This window comes from Rhinichthys klamathensis, unplaced genomic scaffold (genome assembly GCF_029890125.1).
Source record: "Rhinichthys klamathensis goyatoka isolate OS25496 unplaced genomic scaffold, OSU_Roscu_1.1 h1tg000654l_1, whole genome shotgun sequence".
Lineage (NCBI taxonomy): Eukaryota > Metazoa > Chordata > Actinopteri > Cypriniformes > Leuciscidae > Rhinichthys > Rhinichthys klamathensis.
The window spans coordinates 794,926-817,441 of NW_026607098.1; the positions used below are offsets into that span (position 1 = coordinate 794,926).

At 36.9% G+C, this 22,516-nt stretch overlaps 1 protein-coding gene across 1 annotated transcript; it reads right to left on the bottom strand.

The window, feature by feature from the left end:
• Positions 1–634: 634 nt before the first annotated feature.
• Positions 635–20,219, bottom strand: txnrd3 (thioredoxin reductase 3). The gene is made up of 16 exons (XM_056241571.1): positions 19,937–20,219; positions 18,549–18,609; positions 17,329–17,438; positions 15,315–15,422; positions 12,018–12,090; positions 11,814–11,933; positions 10,316–10,458; positions 9,776–9,891; positions 7,932–8,157; positions 7,698–7,790; positions 5,460–5,536; positions 4,319–4,475; positions 2,581–2,688; positions 2,372–2,467; positions 1,340–1,474; positions 635–754 (listed from the first exon to the last, which is right to left on the bottom strand). The coding sequence occupies exons 1-16, from the start codon at positions 20,051–20,053 to the stop codon at positions 692–694; spliced, it is 1,803 nt and encodes a 600-aa protein (XP_056097546.1). The 5' UTR covers positions 20,054–20,219; the 3' UTR covers positions 635–691.
• Between the last annotated feature and the right edge of the window lie 2,297 nt (positions 20,220–22,516).

Sequence of the window (22,516 nt, forward strand, 5' to 3'; positions counted from 1 at the left end):
TTGCGCTTCGATCACGTCTCTGTTACTCGACCACTAAATCAGAGAATAATAATAATAATAATAATAATGATGATGAGAGCGGGAAGTGAAATCCCGCTAACTATAATCCTGACGAGCAACTGATGACAAACCCACTATTAAATATAGAAAATTAATCTTCTACAACCAAAAGAAAGGAAAGTGCGCCGCCCTCGTGAGTCCAGAGAGCGCGTGTTAACATGGATTCACCCATTTAAAGTCCAAGTGCAGAAAACATCAGTCGTAACCCGCCACTGAGCGTGGGTTAGGGGTTAAAACATCACGGAGCACCACGTACGCACGCGTGTGTGTATGAAAGAAAAGAAATCACAAGCGCATTTGGTGCATTTCTGACTCGGACGGTGATTTTGAGCAGAGTAACCCCGCTGTCTAACAGGCTGTCAATCAACATTCCTCTCCCAATCATTGGTCTCTTCAGCAAGTGAAGCCCCGCCTCTAAAGGCCGTCGTGTCTAATGGCTCCGCCCCTTCCAGCACATGTGCAAACGATCACATGGTTTGTAAAGGGTGAAAGGGAACGACAGACACAAAAGCCTTCTGTAAGCAGTGAAACATCATGATGTTGTACCTCTAGAGAGTGTGTTTAAGCTAAGAGGAATACATCACCAGTTTGAACTGGTACTGACAGCCTGTTAAACCAGCAGGGTTTAACCTCAGCAGCCCGACTGAGTGATGTCACCGCCAGAGCTTTTGGTGACCTCCATCGTGGTGAATATCTGAAACAAATAAAGGGAAGGACATGTTATGATCATGTGCTTAAAAAATAAGAACATCAAATGAGTAATAAGCCTATTATGCTTTTTTACATGGTCATCTTTCTTTAGTGTGTAATGTTGCGGAGCTCTTCTCTATATCAGTGTCAGTGTTTCTGAACTCCTGAAACGCCTCCATTGTAGTCTTGAGTTTCTTCCGGGAACGAATACGTCACAATATTCCTCATTTAAATAATTCATACGCAGAATAAAGGGGCGGGGTCTGGTTGAGTTAGTCAGTAGTGTGTTAAACTGGTGGTTATGGTAAGAGCGGGACATTTCCCAAACACACTCGAAGCGCTCGACCAATCACAACACACTGATCCAGCCGACCAATCAGAGCACAGTGTGCTTTTCAGGAGGAGGGGCTTCATAGAGACAGGAACTAAACAGAGCGTTACTGACAGACTGGGAAGAGAGGAGCCGCAACAATGAAGAAATATGAGGAAAATGTGTTTAACATTCGAGCATGAAAACCTGTTCTAGTAGAGACTTTGTAAAAGTGTCGTAATAGATCCACTTTAAGTAGTGGAGTCAAAGGAAACGCACCTCGGCACAGGTGGGGTGAATCCCGATGGTGTGGTCCAGCTGGTCTTTGGTAATCCCACACTTCATAGCGGCTCCGAAGCCCTGTGTGACCTCTCCAGCATTAGGACCCAGATAGTGAAAGCCAATCACACGGTCCTGCACACACACAACACAGGGGTTACAGGATCACGTCTCTAACACCACTGAATGAAAAGCATTTGATTGCATTCTATCAAAAAACATTCCTTAATAGAAATTGGTCACTGCTTGTTACAAAATTGAGCAGCACTTTTTATATGCTCGATTCAAACAGAACGCACAAATCTGCTGTTGTAATGCAATTGCTCATTGTCTGTTCCCATTGTGCAACTTGATTTTAAAATGTATTGGTAAAATATTGAAATTAAGATGAAGAAATTCTATAGAAGCCAGTTACTTTATTATTAGCTTGTTTCCACCACCAAAAAGAAAAAAAAAAGAAGGTAATTGCGACTTTCATCTAGCAACTCAGAAACTCACAATAGCAAGGAAAAAAGGCTCACAATTTGTACTTTCCAACCCAGAATTGAGAAAAAAATAAAATAAAAGAAAGTCTCATTAAGATAAGTCACAACCTTTTTTATTTCGTGGCAGAAACAAGCTTCCAGCTTCATTTAATATATATATTTTAATAATAACAACATTCATTTTTCAATTAGCTTTTATATTTTGAATTGTCATTTTAAGCTTATTTTATTAATTTAAGTACTTCAACTTTACCTAATTTCAATTAGCTTCCAAGGCAACATTTGTTTAAGTTTTTGATCTAATCTTTATATTTTATTTCAGCTTTTTTTCAATTAAATTTTTTTATTTATTTTTAACAGTTTTAGGAAACAAAAACTTACAATGAAGTGCTTCTACCAGTGTTGTTTGTTAACAAAGGTAAATTAAACCTTATTGTAAAGTGTAGAATTGTATTATCTAATGTCTGATCTTGACTTAAAATCATAGTTTGATAAAAGAAGAGAAGTCAACATTGCTAGAGGACGCTGGCTGTTACGCGTGTCTTACATTGTCAAGTTTATTGCAGATGATCTTGGCGTAACACTTGTTGTTGTCTCGGCTGGCAACGGTGAACTCCAGAGGCCAGAACAAACTGTGATAAACCTGCACAGACACGCATCATTACAACAATTACCAGAACAGACTATTCATGTTCCCCGTCTGAGCGCACGCACACACACACACACACACACACACACACACACACACACACACACCTCGAGGTTCTCCTGTCCGTAGATCTCCACGGCCTTCTCCTCCGCGTGACCACAGCTGCCGTATTCCATAGGAGTGAAAACAGTGGTGGGAACGTTCACATAATCGCACTGTTACACACACACACACACACGAGAAAAAACGGTTATAATCATAAAAAAAATAATAATAATAAATTCCGCTCTTTATTATAGCTGGGCGGTATACAAGTTCATCATACCGAATACCGGTGTTTATTTTTGTTATGAAATTAATATACTGCAATACCGGTGTATGACGCTTTAACGTTGGGAACGCGGCACGACTATTTGAGAGGTTCACTGTTGCACTGGTGATGCACAGATGTGTGTGTGTTACTAAGCGTGACGGTGAAGATAGATAGGTTAAACTATAATTGATAGCTGTAAAATTATAATAAATAATTATAATAAACAATAATCAACACAGCCTTTTGGAAAATCTATTTGTGGTTGGCTTTGACGTCGTTTGCTTTTCACAGTCCAAACGCGGCGCGGGAGTTTTTATATGAATGTATCTGAAGTGAACTGACGGTCTTTAGAAAAGTTTCGATGTTATTTCAATTGAATCTTTATCTTTCCTGATAAAGCAGCGTTTAAAGCACAGGTTTGTGTTCAGCCGTTACCGGGGAAACCGCCGTTTCTGCCGCTCCTACAGCACCTCCTGCTGGCAACTCTTTGTAAACACTGCAAACCTGTATAAATACTAGTGTGGATTTTCTTTCTATAATATTCACTCATGGCAGTAAAATAGGGCATTCTAAGTCAATATACTGCAGTATTTTCTCTCTTAATCAGTAGGAAATGTGGTTAACACCCAGTCTTGCTTAAATAAAAAAATATCGTCATATACCGTGAAACCTGTATAGTTTTGAAAAATACCATATGGATTTTTGTCATACCGCCCAGCACTACTCTATATAATGCCTGGTTCAGATTACACAATTTTTTAGCCTGTTACAATAGTCACTGTGTCAGATTACGCGATTTTGACTCCTAAAATCTTGTCGTGTCATGGACAAGAAACATATCAGACTACACGTTGCTTTCTGACCAGTCATCGCGTACCCGCCCGCCACCCTCGCACACACACTCATGACGGAAACCGTAGTGGAGGACCGGGAAAAAAAAAATTAAACATGCTAGTATTTTTATTGTGATGTCGTGAAGCATCGCAGACGCGACTTCGGTTGTCGCCCACTATGACACTATACAAAATGAAACGATCCAATCTTGCGTCAAGTCTTCTTCATTTATATAGCGCTTTTAACAATGTAGATTGTTCCAAAGCTGCTTTACAGTGATAATAGGAAATTAAAGTAACAGAGATTGTTTTGGCTTTATGACAGCTCTAGAATAAAGTTATTTTCCAGCTAAAGTTTGTTTTAATTGATTCACTTCCATCGCAACAATCATTAGATATTAACTTAGGGCCCGCTAACACGACACCGTTCTAACAGAAAACCCTTAAGTTCTCTCTACGCAAACTTTAAAAACACGAACCGGTGAGAAAGCTGATGGCGTGCACATGTGTATTAAGAGTTCATTCTTTAGGTATGCGCGTTTGAATATGGCGTCCTGACGCCCGAATCCCCACGACACCCTACGTCAAACAGATCGTGCCAAAATCGGCTAAAATCGTGTAATCTGAACCAGGCATGAGACTTTAATCTCCCTGGAGAATCTCCAGGAGACGGCGCCGATGGTTATGACTATGCCAGACCTTTAAAGATGATCCAGCGTACAGTCGTCGAGCCAGAAGTTTCCCGGCCTGAATGGCCACAGGCGTGAGCTCCCACTTTCCCTCCAGGATATCTCCAATCGCATAGATGTGAGGAATATTAGTCTGCTCCTCATCGTTCACGGGAACCTTCCCAGTCCTGGATGGAGGAACAGACAATGACTCATGTTCATATTGACTCAGTCTTGAGGACCAAAAGCCACTGTAATTGGGACTGTATGTGCATGAACGGCATATGAAGGAGTCACAATAAAAGTATATTTCACACTTGGTTCTGATGCTTGATCTGAATCAGTTTACTTTCACCTTTGTGGAAATGTTTGTCATCATCATGAGTAGCAGAACTGCAGAGAAACTTCAATTATTTATCCTCAAACCATCTAAACATTAGATCCTTGTATCGATATTTTTATTAAATGTCCTAAAAAAATCAATAACTAAAAAAATCTGTTTGTTTAACGGATATATAAAACATCTTGAGATATTTGCTCTCCAGACAGAAATGAAATGAAAATTGCTTCGTAATAATATATCAGCCACATTACATCATCATTAGTTCCCTTCTGCAATTTAGGAAAAGTCAGAACTGAGATTTACTGTAACAAACGCACAATGACTTTTAAAATCCCATACAGTTTATGTTATGTAACACAAAATGCACATTACAAAACTGAAAAACTATGAACCATAAAACAGCAGTGCATCAGTCATGTGTGTGTGGGTCATATGGAATCACATGACTGTGCTTGAGAACGGATCTAAAACCTGCTGCACTAATCCCTCAAACCACACACACATACACACTTCAGTCTGTGTGTGAATTAATATGCATTCTCCCATGCTGTTCAATGGAAACACTCTGCTTAACTCATCCCGCCCGTCTACATCCCAGTGTGTGGTGTGTTCTGTAAACACACTCCGTGTCACCGAGGTCAGACGCTGGACACACTCCCAGAGGAAATACTGCTGATTCACCATGACACTCCTGACCCCGCCTCTCCTACTCACTCTGACCCCGCCCCTTTAAATGCTGCCGTGACAACAAGGACTGTGTTATGGGTTGTGGGGGAGGAGCTATGAGGCCAGATGACCAAAATAATCTATTCAAAAGAAAGAGACATACTTGGCATTGACTTTAACTCCAGCTTTGTCCAGACCGATCTTTCCTGTACAGGCGTCACGACCCACTGCGATCAACACCTGACACACACACACACACACACACACACACACAGACCAACATTAGCAACATGTAAGGAATGTGACAATGCTGACAACTGCTGACAAGTGCCTTTGGTTACAAAACAACAATTTCATTGATATCTTATGTGATGTTGTACTTGTATTGATATTTATTTATTTTTTTGATCCAAGGTTTGGAACTGAGAATATTGTTGATTCAAGGCAAGGGGCAAGGCAAGTTTAATTATATAGCACATTTCATACACAATGGTAATTCAAAGTGCTTTACATAGAAGAAATAAAAAAAATCAAAAGAAATAACAATAATTAAAACAGTTTAGAATTAAAAAGAAAATAAAGTACAGTAAAAACAGTCGGACGAACAGTGGCACAGTGCTCATTCAGTATTTATGAGCAATATCACATACAAATTCAGATTTGTATATTTCATTGATATCTTATGTGATGTTGCACTTATATTTACATGACTTATTTTTTCTTTTCTAAAAAAAGTTAAAGTTATTATTGGAATACATTGTTGATTTCGGGTTTCTTACACTTCCGTGCATTATCTTTTTTTCAGAACATATGTTGGGTTTAATTATGTTTTGGTGAGATGTCCTATTTATCCAACAATTTATTCTCTATTGTGATTCTCAAGGTGATTGTCACATGACTAACTAATCGCTGCTTTAAAGGACCTTAAAAGGTGTGCGTTATTTGAAAACTGTTTTTAATTGCCTAAGCCATAATGAAATAAAGGCTTTTTATATACATTAACTCTTGAGTGCCTTGGCTTGATACGTTTTGATGAACAAAATAATATTAAGGCAAAGCATTGTTCACACGGAGCAAACTCGACTCACAGGAATGACATTTACCTTGAACTGTAGTCAGACCTCACACTCTTAGACAACTATACAGCTCTTATAGGGTAATACTGAATAATTGATGCAAGTGCTTCAGGGTTCGTACACACTGTAAAATTAAATTCCAGGACTTTCAGCACCACTTTTTTGGTTTAAGGACTTTAGAGATCTCATTTATCAAACAATATCTTTATTACCTTCAAATTCTGAAAAAAGGTAAATAGATAAACAAAAATAAACTAGGGCTGTCAAATGATTAATCGTGATTAATCACATCCAAAATAAAAGTTTTTTTTACATAATATATGTGGGTGCACTGTGTATAATTACTTTATATATATAAATACACACACATGCTTGTATATATTTAAGAAATATTTCCATGTATATACTGTATATAGATTTATATATAATTTATATTATATATAAATATTTTATATATAAATAATATTTTTTTCTTAAATATACATGCATGTGTGTATTAATATATATATACAAAATAATTATACACAGTGCACCCACATATATTATGTAAAAAAAACTTTTATTTTGGATATGATTAATCGTGATTAATCATTTGACAGCCCTGAAATAAACCAATCAAACAAAACGGTACTAATAAAGTGCAGCAGATGCAATGACTGTGGAAACTGTAACCATTGAAAGGATACGATGACAAAGATATGGCTTTCCTTATTCAAACTAAATTATTTCCAAGAATATATGATTGACCTGAAGAATGAAATTGTACCATATACTTGGATATTTATGAGCAATATCACACTCATAGTCATGAGAAATGGCTCTATACAGGCTGCAGATTCATTATGTGTGGAAAGATTGTTTTATCGATAAAATTAAACACTAATTTCAAATATATTGTCTTTCAATAATTCAAGCACTTTCCAAGTACCTTTTCATAAATATGGCTGATTTAAAGGGTCTTCCAGGACTTGCATTTTAAAAAGTCAAATTGAAGTACTTCAAGCATTTTAAGCACCCTGTACGAACCCAGTTTAACAAAAATACTTGCTTTTAAACTCTGAAACTTCAATCTTTTTCCAGCCGTTTCCCAACGACTTAAGCAAATGGTGTCATAGGTTCACCACATTTATAATGGAAATTATCAATTAACATTTCACAAAGTCACTGGGTTCATTTCCCTGAAGAGAATGTAAAATGTTTGAAAAATGTTTGAATAATAAACGGCACACACTAGGATTTGAAACCGAGCCAAAGATGGCAGACAAGATAAAAACAGGCTGTAATGATATCTGAAGTTTTGGCCAATAGAAAGGCAGGACACTCACAGTGTTGTATTCCCCTTCATAGATCTCGTTACTCTCGGTTGATTTGGCCGTGACTTTAAGTCGGCCCGGAGTTCCAGCTTCCAGCTCCTCGATCTGTGGGAAAAGAAATCCCCGTGATGTTTTATCACCTCGATAATGTGTGTAAAGATGCCATGATTATTACATAATCACGGCTACGATAGATAATGCATCATTATAGATTTCAGTAATGTTTAACCGCACGCATGCACCAACCTTGGTCGGAACAAACTTCCTGAGGAATTTGACCCCGTGCGTCTCCATGTAATCTCCCGCACGGTTGGCCATGTCCTGGTCGAATCCTCGAAGCAGAATGGAGCGAACCATGATGGTCACGTCCAGTCCCAACCCGGCCAGAAAACCCCCACACTCCAGAGCGACATACGACGCCCCGATAACAAGAGTCTTCCCGGGACAGTAGGGCAACGAAAACAGGTCATCACTGTGAAGAACGAACAAAACCGATGAGGGCACAAGACTTATGGATCATGTTTTCCTCCAATGCAGACACAAGTTCAGATGTACAGGTAAACATCATAAACGCTGCCCAAGAGAAAAGTCAATATGCTCAAAACCACAGAGGCTTAAGTTACTACCAAACTCCTGCACTTCACTTCCTCATCAGATAAAAGAAGAATAACCATCAGCAAACTTCAGCTGATTCATAAAAGAGCACACACACATTCAGGTTAAAGGCGTGCCATTTCGATGCCGTACTGACTCAATTCCATTTTTTCTGTTTTAATATTTCTGGATAATTTTTTTAAATTTACATTTCTCTGGACTCCAATTTAAAAGGTTAAATTAAAATGTTAGCAATCAAAAAGGATGTCTTAATTAAAATGCTGAAACTTAGAATTTAACAGCAATTTATTAAAAGTAAAATAGGGCCCTATAAAATAAAATTCTTTGTTTTAATTTGTCTGATTTTATAATAAAAAAATAATAATAAAAAAAAGTATCAAAACTCAAATGAAGGCATAAAACCAACAATTTATGTAATCCTTTAAAATGTAATTCAAACGAATTTTTTTGGCAAACTGCTGAAAACAATACGAGCTTCATGCTTGCGAGTATTTGATGAAACTGTGGCATTTACAGAATTCATATTTTAATAGCCTTTTCTACGGTTTTATATTTATACACTTTCCATATCACGATTTGATTAAATGCACAGTCCTAGTTGATTTATTCATCCAAAACTTGGCAAATTCTGTGACATTCCCAGTTACACAATTCCATTGTCTATGACTATTCCACGATTTTATACGAGTCACAGAAATCATAATCATACATGTCATTTAATAACAGGGCACTATTTTTTTTGTCCTGATTTTTCTGGATTCATAATTTAATACACATTTTTCAAAAACTCTGGTAATCAAATGAAGGCATAAAACATTAAACATTTTTTAACCTATTCAATTGTAAATCAAATGAAAATTAAACAATTCCTTTTAGGCAAACAAAACTAAAAACCCCACGAGCATCATGCAAGCTTGAGTATGTGTAGTTGATGATACCATGCCATTCATTCACACAGACTTCATATTTAAATAGTCTTTTTTGCGGTTTAATATTTACAGACACTTTCCATATTGCGATTTGATTAAGTGCATAGTCCTAATTTTGATTTATTCATCCAAAATTTGGCAACTTCTATGACATTCTGCATTACACAATTCCATTTTCTATGACTATTCCGCAATTTTAATACGCGTCACAGAAATCATAGAGTCCTTCATGTAAGACGTCGTGCCATTCTTAAATAAGCTACATGAACTAACTTGATAATTTTCCACATTTAAGCCACTCATATCAGAGCTACTGAAGGAAATCCTCCTCCTATTTAGTAGTAGCCTTTATTGTCACTAATCACAAGTACCAGCGAAATTTGACACGTCATTCAGCCTTTGTTCCCTTAGTGACTGAGCATGAACCAGCTTTAGATCAATAAATGCTGTAAATAAGTCAGCAGGACTCCTTTAACGACCCCCTGAGGTCCAGCTGCGTTTACCCAGCTCTCCAGAGGAGGTTTACCGCTGTGAACTCAGTCTCACCTGGTGATGCAATACTCTTTATCTCCCGGGACGCCCAGGTAACGAGGCCGCTCTCCTGTTGCCAGGATAAACCTAGCCGCGGTGTAGAACGTCTCTTTACCTCGCTTGTTGGTGGCCTGTTGGGAAGAGTCAACAAAAAAATAAGATGAGGGCAGCTTTAGACGTACTGTGAGTGTGATTTGAACTGTAATATGCAACTTTTAGCATCTCTCATAGTACTGGCATTTGAATAAAGCTAAAAGAAAAGCCTTAAACACACAGAAACAGCTCTCCAATGTCATAAAGGCACATTTTCTCCATGTTCTGCTGCCAAAAGTAGGAATGAATTACACTTCACACTTAAACTCATGCTTTTTTTTAGTCCTCTAAAAGTAAATTAAGTGGAAATTTAATCCAGTTCTCTTCGCATTCACATTGTATCTGGACCTGTAGTGGAGTTAGCTCTCCTTTTGATCCATTTTACATGCATTTATAATGCATTTTGTAGTGAATATGGTGAAGCTTCAGTGCAGCTGGCTCGCTGGATCAGAACACACTTACCTTGATCTTATGCGGCTCCACAAACTCAGCGTAGGCGTTGACGTAATTGACGTTTTTGTCTCGTAGGGAAACTCTGTAGCCCCAGTTCAATGAACCGATGTAGTTATTCACCGCAGTCCTCATCGTCTCCCAGTTGTGAGTCACTTTAATAAAAAGACAATATTTGATGAGAAAGTGAAACAGAAGACACGAAAAGAAATCTACATTAAGAGAAAAAGTGGACATGCTTGAAAGCAAAAACTTTACGACACATTGAATGTTGTAATTATCAGTTGTTCTGTGTGTTTTAGGAAGTTTTCTTGTGTTAAATCACCCATTAATATTCCTTTTAACCCTTTAGAACCTGAAGCTAAAATAGGTGTTTTTCACATATTTTGATTTTTTGACTGTAAAATTCTAAAACAATGTGCCATGTTCATGTGCAAGGTGTCATCTTTTTCAGAAAAAGATTAGCTTTCAACAAATGACAGTTATTGACCATTATTGTGTGTGGTGAGTTTGTAAATAGAATTTAAATAGACAAAAATAAAAAAACGAGAATACATTCTGATTTTTATTTAGAAAAAAACAAACAGAAAAATCACGAACGAAAGAAACTAACACTTTAAAGTTGAAAAATGAAGTATAATACATCTATACAAGTCTTTTTTGTGACATTGGGTTGCACAGTTTTCATTTAGGACACTTTTTTTTCATACACGCACACATACAAATGCGTCCATTCATAGGCACGCACACACATACACATGCATACACCACATGTAAAGATACGTGAAAGAGTAACGGCCATCCGCCTCCCAAGTTTCATTAAATATCATCCCAATCCCCTCTTCTGCTGTCTACCACTTCTTTCACCATGTATTTGTTAGTTTCTTTTATTATTTTATGCAATCTAAAACACTCTAACCTGCCGCACTTCGTATCTCTCTGTTCAAATCCTTCCTTCCCGCTTTGCCAGAAAGCTGCTGTCATTTGCTGACGAAATTACCGTAATAAGCCGTATATTGACGAAAAGCGCATGTTGTCTCCTGTTAGGGGCAATTTGAATGGTTTTGATAGTGCGAACGGTTGAAGAGTTACGGTACAATGAATACAGCTTGCTGATCTGTGTCGGCGACGACACAGCCGGTTCTAAAGGGTTAATAAAAGATATAACTGAGGACCCTCAAAGTCTTTCAAACCATTTCTAGATATATTCACAAGGTTGCTGTCACTTAAATCGTTTCATAAAGTTACTAATAATCGACTTTCAGAGAAAGAGGAAATACATTTGCAACTGAAATGTCTTCACAGAAGAAAACACAAAATTGCATCACAACTTTAACCACTAATGCATGAAGAACTCTTTGCACATTATCAAACAGGCACTTTTTAAAAATCATTTCTAAGTGCAATGCATTACATGACGTGGTGTAATTCTTGTCTTGCATCCCGATCACAGAGCCAGTGTATCATGTGCCGCTTTATATTCCCAACCGTGTTGAATGTTACGACTGACCTTGATCACTGAACTCCCAGCCGAACTTGCGGGCGTCTCCTATGGCTGTGCCAAGCAGTGCCGTCTGATGCATCAGTTTCTTAGGAATACAGCCCACATTCACACACGTGCCGCCCAGACCTGGAGACAGACCTCGTATCATAATCTTCATCATCATATATATCTCGATCATATCATAAGAATGTTTGATTCTGGTATTCTTACCCCAGGTAGTGCCCTTTGGTGTGGGAACAACATAATCCAGAACCATGACCTTCTTGCCCAAGGCAGCTGCTTCCTGTTTGGGCAGGAAGGAGACGTGTTAAAATCTAAATCCTGTGCAAAACCCAGAGAGTTGCTCTGAGTTTCAACAGAGACTGGCTACATGAAAATTTCCAGGTTCAATTCTATATCAGGCCTTTACATGCACCATCAATACATTTACAGTGCAAGGTTTGATATTTTGAGTATTTATGATGATTTTACTGGCAGCATAAAATTAAGCAACCTAAAAATGTTGTAATTAGATAGTTTTGTTCCAATTCTGTGAATCCTTTTAAAATCAAATTCAAAACTGAAAACCCTAGAAAACAATTATTTGGTAAATGTATAAAATATGTACATAATAGGTAAATGTATTAAATAAGCATATAAATATATAAATTATTTGAATCTAAACAATGCTGTTTATTATAAAAGGTATTTTCTCCTTGTGCTCATTTAGCGGGAATAAACTGTGCCTCAAGTAGATTTTTATCTAGATCTGGATTTTAATTCTTTCAAGTCAAGTGTGTATGTGTATGTGTTAGGGCTGGGATAAACGATTATTTTTTAAACGATTAATCTAGCGATTATTTTTCCGATGCATCGATTAATCTAACGATTCGTTTTTCTGTCCGATTCGATTTCGATTCGATTCTGTTATCGATTATCTCCCCATTAATTGACTCAGTGCCGCTGCTAGCCATTTTGGTGCCCTAAGCATAATTCATTTATGATACCCCCCCGCCCCCCCCTAAAAAAAAAACATTTTCATTTAGGATTTTCATTTTGGGGGGCTAAGCCCCCAATGAGGGTATGATTTATAAAAAAATTAAAAAGCTAAAAAGTAACACTTTAGATTAGGGTCTAATGTTTACTATTAACTAGTTTCATTACCATGCAATGGCATGGTTTTATAATCACTGGGATCCCGAATTTGAGGCAGGTTAGTTAGGGGTGTTCGGGGGAAATTTTGGATTTTTCTGAACTACAGATGTGCATTTTAAGATGTTGTGAAGGCAAAAAAAATAATAATAATAATAATAATTCGATAACAACAGCTTTAAAACCATGTCAGTGGGCAGCTGATTATTTTTCTCTCCTCATCAGCATCACACTCTTTTTCTCTTTGTTTTTATCTTGCCCTGTCTCTTCCCCTCCTAAAGTTGGCTTTTTTTAATTTACTAAAGGTTACAATTTGTATTTTATTCTCAATATGTACACATTCATTATAAATCCTGCGCCTAACATGATGAAAACGGCTTTGTTCATGTTTCTTGTCCCCTCACAATGACAGTAGCCTAAACTATTACACTAGGCTACATGTTACAGGCCTATTTTCAGTTAAAAATGGCGAAATTAGACAAAACTATATTAGTTTGCCTAATTATTTTTTGTCATTCGTTTAACATTTATGACCTAAAAAAACCTGTCAAATAAAGTTAAGTTTAGCTACTTACATCTTATCTCGCACTTGACCGTACACTGAAGCGTCGAGTTGCACTGTTAAAATTCGCGCTCAGCGTCTGTGAACATAAAGCCTGCCTACTTTGATTTGATTGGTCATCTCAAATATTCTGACATTGACGAGCAGTGACAGACCAATGAGGCTCAGAAGAACACACACACACACACACACACCCTGTCCTGTGTTTCTGACGTGCTCTCTGTCTCTGCTCGGCGCCGCTGCGGAATGAAGAGGAAGAACGCGCTGAATCTGATTATAACAAGAAGTTTGATGATTGGTTTTTCATTAGGCTATTTTTGGTGCCCCCTCAGCACTTGGTGCCCTACGCACAGCGCGTGATGCGTGTGGTGGGAGCGGCGGCGCTGAATTGACTAATACCAATTTATACATGTTGATTTATATATCTGAATGAAAAAAACATGAATTCCTTAACATTGCAATATATGTTTATTGCTCTTAAAATTCCCAAATAAAAAAATATACAAGTGCAAAGTAATGCATTCTTAGTCAGAGGTAGCATTCAATAAAACTTTGAAGCCTTGAAAACACATAGGCCAAGCTTACTAAAAAATAGTGCATCTTGTAATTCTTCTTTCAGATGAAAATACCAACTTGATGTCTAGCATTCAATAAAAAAAAAAATTCTATAAATATTTGAGTCTTCATTTTCTTTTCTGACATAGCCTACTCCAGTTCTTGTTAAAACACACCAGACATGTGCATTTGGGCACTTTTTGAGTGAAATCATATTTATTTTGTCCATCAAAAGTGTGCGTTCACTTTAATTGAGAGCAGTGCTGCAAAAAAAATACTCTGCGCCGAAACCCGCGCTTCACTTGCTCCCGGTGTGAATGCACTCATTGATTAACATGCACGCCGGAAAAAAAACCCCGCACTGCTCATGCTTGCGGTGTGAAACGGCCGTAATTCACGAGGTTCCCTACATGTGCGTTCCGTGTGCACGTGTGATGCTAATGTTGCGCGATGTTAATCATGCGGCGTCCGAGTGCATTTGATCGGCATAAAATCGGAATATGTCAGACTGACCGGCCAGTCGCCGATCACATGAAAATCGGCCAATTCCGGTCACCAGCCAATCAATCGGTGCATCTCTACTTTAGAGGAACGAGTGCACTTTGCACCTTGCACTTTGAAAGTCTGAGGAGCCACTCGTGTTGCTACTACTCTCCGGCGCTGCCATCTTTGTTTTGGGTCTGACGAATCGACGCGCATATTTTGCCTCGACATATTTTTTGCGTCGACTTAATCGATGACGTCGACGCGTTGTCCCAGCCCTAGTATGTGTATATATATATGGGCTGTCCAGCTTTTAAAACTCGAATCTAAAATCAAATTACACAATGTGGCATTTAATTAAGCTAATTAATCGCAAATTAGTTGCACATTAAATTTGGCTGAGAAATTACCCTCAAAAGATGAATTAAAGTTATTATTGTGTAAAAAAATAAAAATAAAAATAAAATATACATTACAAATTTTATTTTATTTAAATTCAACAATTTATTTTAGGCTTCAACAGCTTGAGGGCGAGAAGTTTTCATTTTTGGGTGAACTATACCTTTAATAGGTTTTTTAATAAATAAATAAATATATATATATAAACACTAAGCACTATAAACACTAAGCTCTAATACAGGGTGAATCCATGTAACTTGAGCCTCAGTTTGAAATGACAAAGTGTCCCGATTGACCCGACTTAACTCGACACACACAGAGTATTTAAACAGCATTACAGATGAAGGATCTTCCCGCCTCGCTGTAATTTAACTCACCTTTGAACACGCCAGACCGCCAGAACCACCGCCGATGACGATGAGATCATAGTCGTACGCCCCGCTCCCTTCACCCAGCAGCTTCTGCAGGACGCCATCACTGTGTGCCTGTTTCCACAACAACCAGACAATCATCAGAGCATAAAAACATGCTGATAAGAGCCATTGTGAAGAGCCACTTGTGCATTATTCAGCTCGATTACCAAAGGTCTTTCCCACAGAGCTGCTTTACACAACTGAGAAAGGGCTTTTAAAGACAGCTGACAGATCTACATACAGATACATTAGTGATAGAGACAGGCACTGTTGATCAGCTATTTCATATGTAGATCCTAGGAGTAGACCTCCGATGGGGTAAACCAACATATTCAACAAATAAATAGGTGTGATAACATTTGATAGTACAAAACTAGAGCTGTGCCAGTCAACTTGACCATGGTGGTATAAAACTATGGTCACAGCCCAATAAAAAAAAAAAGAAACAAAGTCTTCATAAAAAAAGGCTCCAAAATAGCAAGCTTTAATGCAAATAAATGGTGCATGTGGACTTATGGATGCTACTAACTAAAAATGTATTTAACGGCCAACAAGATGAAGTTATGCAAGCTGCAGTTAAAGGCCCATTGAACAATCTAGTTAATTTCTCAGTTGTGATTTCTAAGTGAGCCCTGCAGTTATACACTGAAAGCACTTCATTTTAATACTTCTAATGTATTTGTTTTTCACTATTTGTATTTTTTAAAAGCAATTTAGTTGAAAAATACTTCACTTAAATGACATTTTAATTTATTATTAGTCAAAATATTTTAAACACTTCTTTTTATAATACTTTTTTTTTTTTTAATAAATAAAAAGTATGTGTAAGGTTGTAAAGCAGAAATTAAATTAAACAATAAACATAAAATGCTAAATGAAAAAAAGATAAAAAAATAAATAGCAAGCTAGAAATTGTTATAATATTGATAAATAATATCGGGAGGTCTAAGGAAATTCCCCAGCCCTAATAATAACAATGGTTGCATAATTGCAATCAAAATTTGACGAGTGAGAAGTTTGTTTCAGAGTGAAACCAACACATTCTACAATGAAACTGAAAGTCCTGCCCTGAATCAATGATGACTGCAATTTTGTCAATTAAATGGGAAAAACACCTTCTAGCAGACATGTGGGACGGACAGAAAGGTTTTAATTACTTATTCTCTTAATCTTCTACTACAGCTAAAATGAAAGGGTGTGTGTGTGTGTGTGAGGCGATTCTGCAGCAGAACGTTCTCGACCTCAGTCACTAATGACTAGCCTATAAAAATAAAAAACCTAATGTACTGCATAATAAACACTGACTGCATGTTCCCGTCCAGAAACCGGTTGGAACCGTATGCCAGGATTTATGCTTTTTTAGCAAATGTAGTAGACAGCTTGGGAATTTATCGTTCTATAAAGTCAGTAAGGTTTCATGCCATCAAATCTTTAATCTTGAAAAGAGTTTGCTTGAGGAAATGTCATTTTTATGTCTGTAAATTAACAAAACTAATTTCTCTGGTGATCTTTGGTTTGTAAAGACATTCACGAACACTTCTGTACCTGTGCATGTTTCAGAGCAAACTAATCAAACTACGGTTGGTCGCTTCGCATGTCAATCAAATGTTCCTCGTCTACATGAATAGAATAAATAATGAGCAGACATTATTAAAAGACAAAAGTCTGAGACCGAGTAAGACTCACTGTCGAACTAGGGCTGCACGATATATCGTTTTAGCATCGATATCGTGCTGTTAGATTTCATTTCAATTGTATCTTTCTATTGTATTGATCTATGCTTGTAATTTGTTTATTATTTCCTATTCCCCTATAAAATCACCCCTATTTTTCAAAGTTATTCAACTAGAGCTATTCAAAACATCTGGTGAAATTGTTTTTATATCGCAACACAAAATCGCAGAAAAACTAAATATTGCAATGCAAGTTTTTTCCGATATTTTGAACACATGCCGAGATCGAACGGAGGAGTCAGTACCTTCATGGTGTTGTCGCAGCCTCCGATGTGTTTCTTGTTGATGAAGACACTGGGGACGGTTTTCTGTCCGGTTAACTCATGCAGTAAGTCCTGGTAGTTGGTCCCGTCCTCTAAAACACATCAGACATGATCAGTCAGGATCTTAGCGCTCAAGTTTCACATCTACACCACATGGGCGGCCCTCCAAGATGGATAATCGAATCGGGTTCGGATCTGGCACTTCTTCTGAAACTAATGTTTGGCTCCGAGCTCCGAAACAGCTAATCAGGTTTAAAGCCTTTCAGCAGGGAACCCATTATCAGTGTGATACTACGAACATGAGCAGAACAGCTGTGCATGGACAGCGAGATAACGGCGAGCGTGAGACATGAATGAGACATGGTGGGGTGCAAATGAGTGAATGAAAACAAGGAAAGATGAGTTGGTTGGAGTGACTCAGCAGATCATGGCAAAAACTGCTCTAAACGCTTAAACATTAACTTCAGAGGTTCAGCACAATGTTCAGAGAACACATGCATGAGTATCTCAGCACTTCTGTCAATGGGTCGAGTCGATGAGGTAGTAAAACTGCTGTAACCCTAAACGTGGACATTACATAATCGCAGCATGCAGAAGACATGCACATTCAGTTATCTTGCGTATCAGAGAGAACTTCAGGTAAAAATGTTATGCAACTGAATGTTCAGCAAATCAAACTAAACATCGTTTTAAATGTGGTCAACAAATATAAATGTAATCTCAGATCTGGCATCTATCTCAGTAAATTATTTAGACTCATAATCTTATTTATAATTTGGCCCAATTGTTGTTGAAGTTGAATAGTCCTGATAAACAAATAAATACAGAGTAGGGCGCAAAAATGCAAATTTTTCATTGTGAAAAACAGTTCTTTTTGTAGTTTTTTTTTGTTCTAAAACTTTAGTTTCATGTAAAAAAAAAAAAAACAACATTATAGTTTGTTTTTTAAATTCCATGCCAGAGTATTTGTTTATTTTGGTGGCGAAAACCACATTTAAGGTATTACCATTTAGAATAAAAAAAGATATTCAAGACACGTTTCTTAAATTAAATATGTTTGACAGACAATGAGCTCTGAAGACATATTTGTGGAAATGTACATATGAAAACAATCTGCCATTAGTTCATACTACACATCCTCCATGCATTTCATTTCACTCTCGGAAAGGAATTATTATAAAAGTCATTATGCAAAATCTTACCCATCAGGTCCAGCTCTAACGTAATGCACTTGACATTCAGCTCTTTAAAGAGATCCTTCACCTGAAACCACAGAAAGCCCAACATGTTAGTTATTCAACAAGACTCGCGTTTCAAACATGATAACATTTAGCAGCGGAAAAACATCCATTTAAATACATGTAAATAACAGTACAGAGTAACAGCATTAAATAAACTACATGAAATCAGCCGTGAAGCACTTATGTTATGTACAAAAATACAAAGGAGTAAAATAATTTAAGTCGTGATAAAAGCGGAGATATCTATAACTACTTTGTACCCTAATCATTCCCAACCTGCCGTTTTATTTCTGGTTCCACAAGTAGTTTATTCTGGACTCAGTGTCAAATCAAATCATCAGACATGACCTACAGAGCAAAACTAGACAGTCTCTACCGTTCTTAAAATAATTACTACAGAATTGGTTCAGTCGACAGATGCACAGATCACAGGATCGTTTAGTTTACTTTAGTCAAGTGTTTTCTTCATCATCAGTCATAATTGGATATTTCATTTGCCACCATTTAAAGTTACCTTAAAGCAACATTGATGAATTAAAGCAGATTTAACAGAGTTCGGTTTCTTGAAGAATGTTTTATTACACCTCAGACCTTTAGATGTTTTTTTTAAAGTCAAATAGACATGAGTCTATAGATCATAAAACAAAGTTATCTATATTTCTCACTGTACATTATAAATGCTGTGATTCCTAAAAACATGAACTTGACATTGACAAACTATTGATTTTAGTTTTTAGTACATAAACTCATAGGATTTTATTTTATTTCAGCCATAACATGGAAATATTAAATCCAGACGTTAAATATTTTAAATAAATACATTTTTAAACCATTTAATTTTACCATATAAATTTGCGAGATATTTTCAAGCAAATTTCTCCCCAAACTATAACTAGTTTCAAACATGTGAAAAGAATAATTGAACAACTTTATTAAAGTTGCCTTCTCAAAGAAAAGAGAAAACTGAACACAAATTAAAGAGACAGTTCACCCAAAAATGACACTTCGGTCATCATTTACTCACCCTCAAATTGTTCCAAACCTCTAAGTTATGGATTTTTTTTCTTGAAACAAAGAATGGATCATATGACTCTTTCTTGTTAGTCGATGGTGTCCATCAACTTGTTCGGTTACCATAATTCTTCAAAATATCTTATTTTGCGTTCATACAGGTTTGGAACAACTTGAGGCCGAGTAAATGATGACAGAATTGTATTTTTGGGCGAACTGTCCCTTTAAGAAGTAAGCTTCAGAACCTTATACACTGTTTGCTTCTTTTACAAACCTTCTTACATGACATGACAGTTTCGAGGAGATATAAGTCATATTTTTGACGGATCTTCACTCACCTTGACGCAGAAAGGACAGAAGCTCTTGCTGAACACCATCACTTGATTGGAATCGATCAGTTCTTTGATTTTCAGTCGGATCTGCTCGCGACCCCCGTCATTCTCGATGGGCGGCATGATGATCAATAACCGGTCACGGATCGATATTCCGCGCTCTTCTGCTTCCTGAGTCGATACTTATGATTAAAGTGAAGCTTAATCTTAAAATAAACTCATGATGTGACATTAACTAACATACTAAATAACATTAAAATCACTCGACAGTAAACATCACTGGAACTTCATCTCGTGCCGCCGCCGAATGACGCTCCGCAGCGCGCACTCCTCTTACATAAGACCCCACGAGTCTGACATGAACGCGCCTGAGTGAAAATCAACCCACATTTTCACTCGCTATGATCCACTTGTTGTCTGTCATGGCCGTTATAATTTATAAAGTAGCCTAAAATAAACGCGGAAAAAGAATTTTTTTAAAGTATTATAAAGTAAAAAAAAAACTGATTTCAAGGGACCGTGAATCTCTCTGTAGACCTCTAACTCTGAATAACTACATCGATAATTTATGGAAACATAATATGCTATAAATAACTATTATTACTATTATTTAAGAATATAAAACAAGCGTGTAAAAACAATCAGGCAGTATTTTTAGACGCCTCACAGTGTTTGAGACAGACACGTGCGCCACCTGGTGACTGAAACCGACCAGAGATGATCTGCAACTAATTTACAATGAATTTGCATACAATTCACTAGTTAAAACTTATTTTTTACAGTCTATGGTTAAAACTAAACAAATTTAACTTCAATAGACGCTTTGTTTGACTTGTTGTTGCTTTGTTTGACTTTGTAGTAGTTTATGTTGTATTTCTAGTGTATTATGTCAAACAACCGCTAGATGGCACAAGTACACTACATATAATTGTCCTTGAAAATTTGTTTTTTAAATATCAATATTTTTGTATATATTTAGTCAAAAGTCAGGATACACCTATTCATTCTTAATTATTAAAGTTAAAAAAAAACATCTCAAAAACATAAAAAAACTGAAGTCACAAAAGTAAGATAAAACAATAAAAGTGCAAAAAATTGACGGGTGGGAATAAGCCTGACCAAAAATGAGAAACAAATCACACTTGAGCTGTTTTTGAGTTTTCCCACACTTTTGTTGTTGTTGTGCTTTTTACAGTTCACTCAAATATTCAATAATAAGTGAACAAAAGAACAAATATTCAATGTAGTCTCTAAATGATTATTATTGAAGACTTTGAGTTCACTGTCAGATCAGATCAACAGGGTTTTTATCAAACGACGTTCCCTCTTTTCTTCACAGGCAAATAAACTAGAGATTCAAACACAAGACGAACTATTCTCTGGCAAACAATGATCTCAGTCGTGCTCAGTCCTCCTCAGATGTGTTCTGGTTTATTGTGGAATATATGGATTATACTGTAATATCTAATTAGTTTTAGATACTTTGCAAGTAATAAAATATAGGTGGTGTTAGAAAGAGAAATGTCAGTAATTCATTATTAATATATAATTTGCTTTTACTGCATCTGATTTTAAATATTTCTGCAACAGTGAGAACAAAACATGAGCTAAAATGAACTTTGATGTGATTTGCACCCTATTAAATATATTGCCATTATTATTGTATAAATATATTTGTATAACGTTTCCTCGAATGTTTTCGACTTTTCACTGTTTGTATCACTCCGCTTGTCTGTGTTTGCGCAACTTGCATCATTAAGCCAGAAGGCGGCGACAAGTGACTGTCTTTATGAGTGAGCTATTGAACCATTAATTAAATGAACAGATTAGTCCCAAAACATTGATTAATTTAGGAAAGTTAATTTAATTAATTTAGCATGCCCCCCAACCCCCCTAGCAATATCATTTAGGACCTGGGTATTTAGAAAACCCTACGTACGGCCCCCCTGATATGCAAGAATACTAGTGATTCTATGTTCTATTATATTCATTATATTCTATATTCTATAGTCTTGCATATTCAATACTAATGCAAGACTAGTCTTACATGTCACTGTTTATAACAAAGAGCATTCATCCTTTGCTGGGACGCTTAAAAAAATATTGGGGGCATAAATTAAGAGTATACCCACTTCTCCAGGCACCACTACATCACTGCACACACACACACACACACACACACACACACACACACACACACACACACACACACACACACACACACACACACACACACACACACACACACACACACACACACACACACACACACACACACACACACACACACACACACACACACACACACACACATACATATACTCACACAGAGAGAGAGAGACACACACACACACACACACACACACACACACACGTCTGGTTTACTATCTTTGTGGGGACTCTCAGTCTCCATAGACATAATGGTTTTTATACTGCACAAACTGTATATTCTGTCCCACACTAACCCGACCCCTTAAACTACCCATCACAGGAAACATTCTGCATTTTTACATTTAAAAAATAAAAATAATTCTGTATGATTTATAAGCGTGTTTACCCATGGGAACCTCAATTTAGGTCCACAGT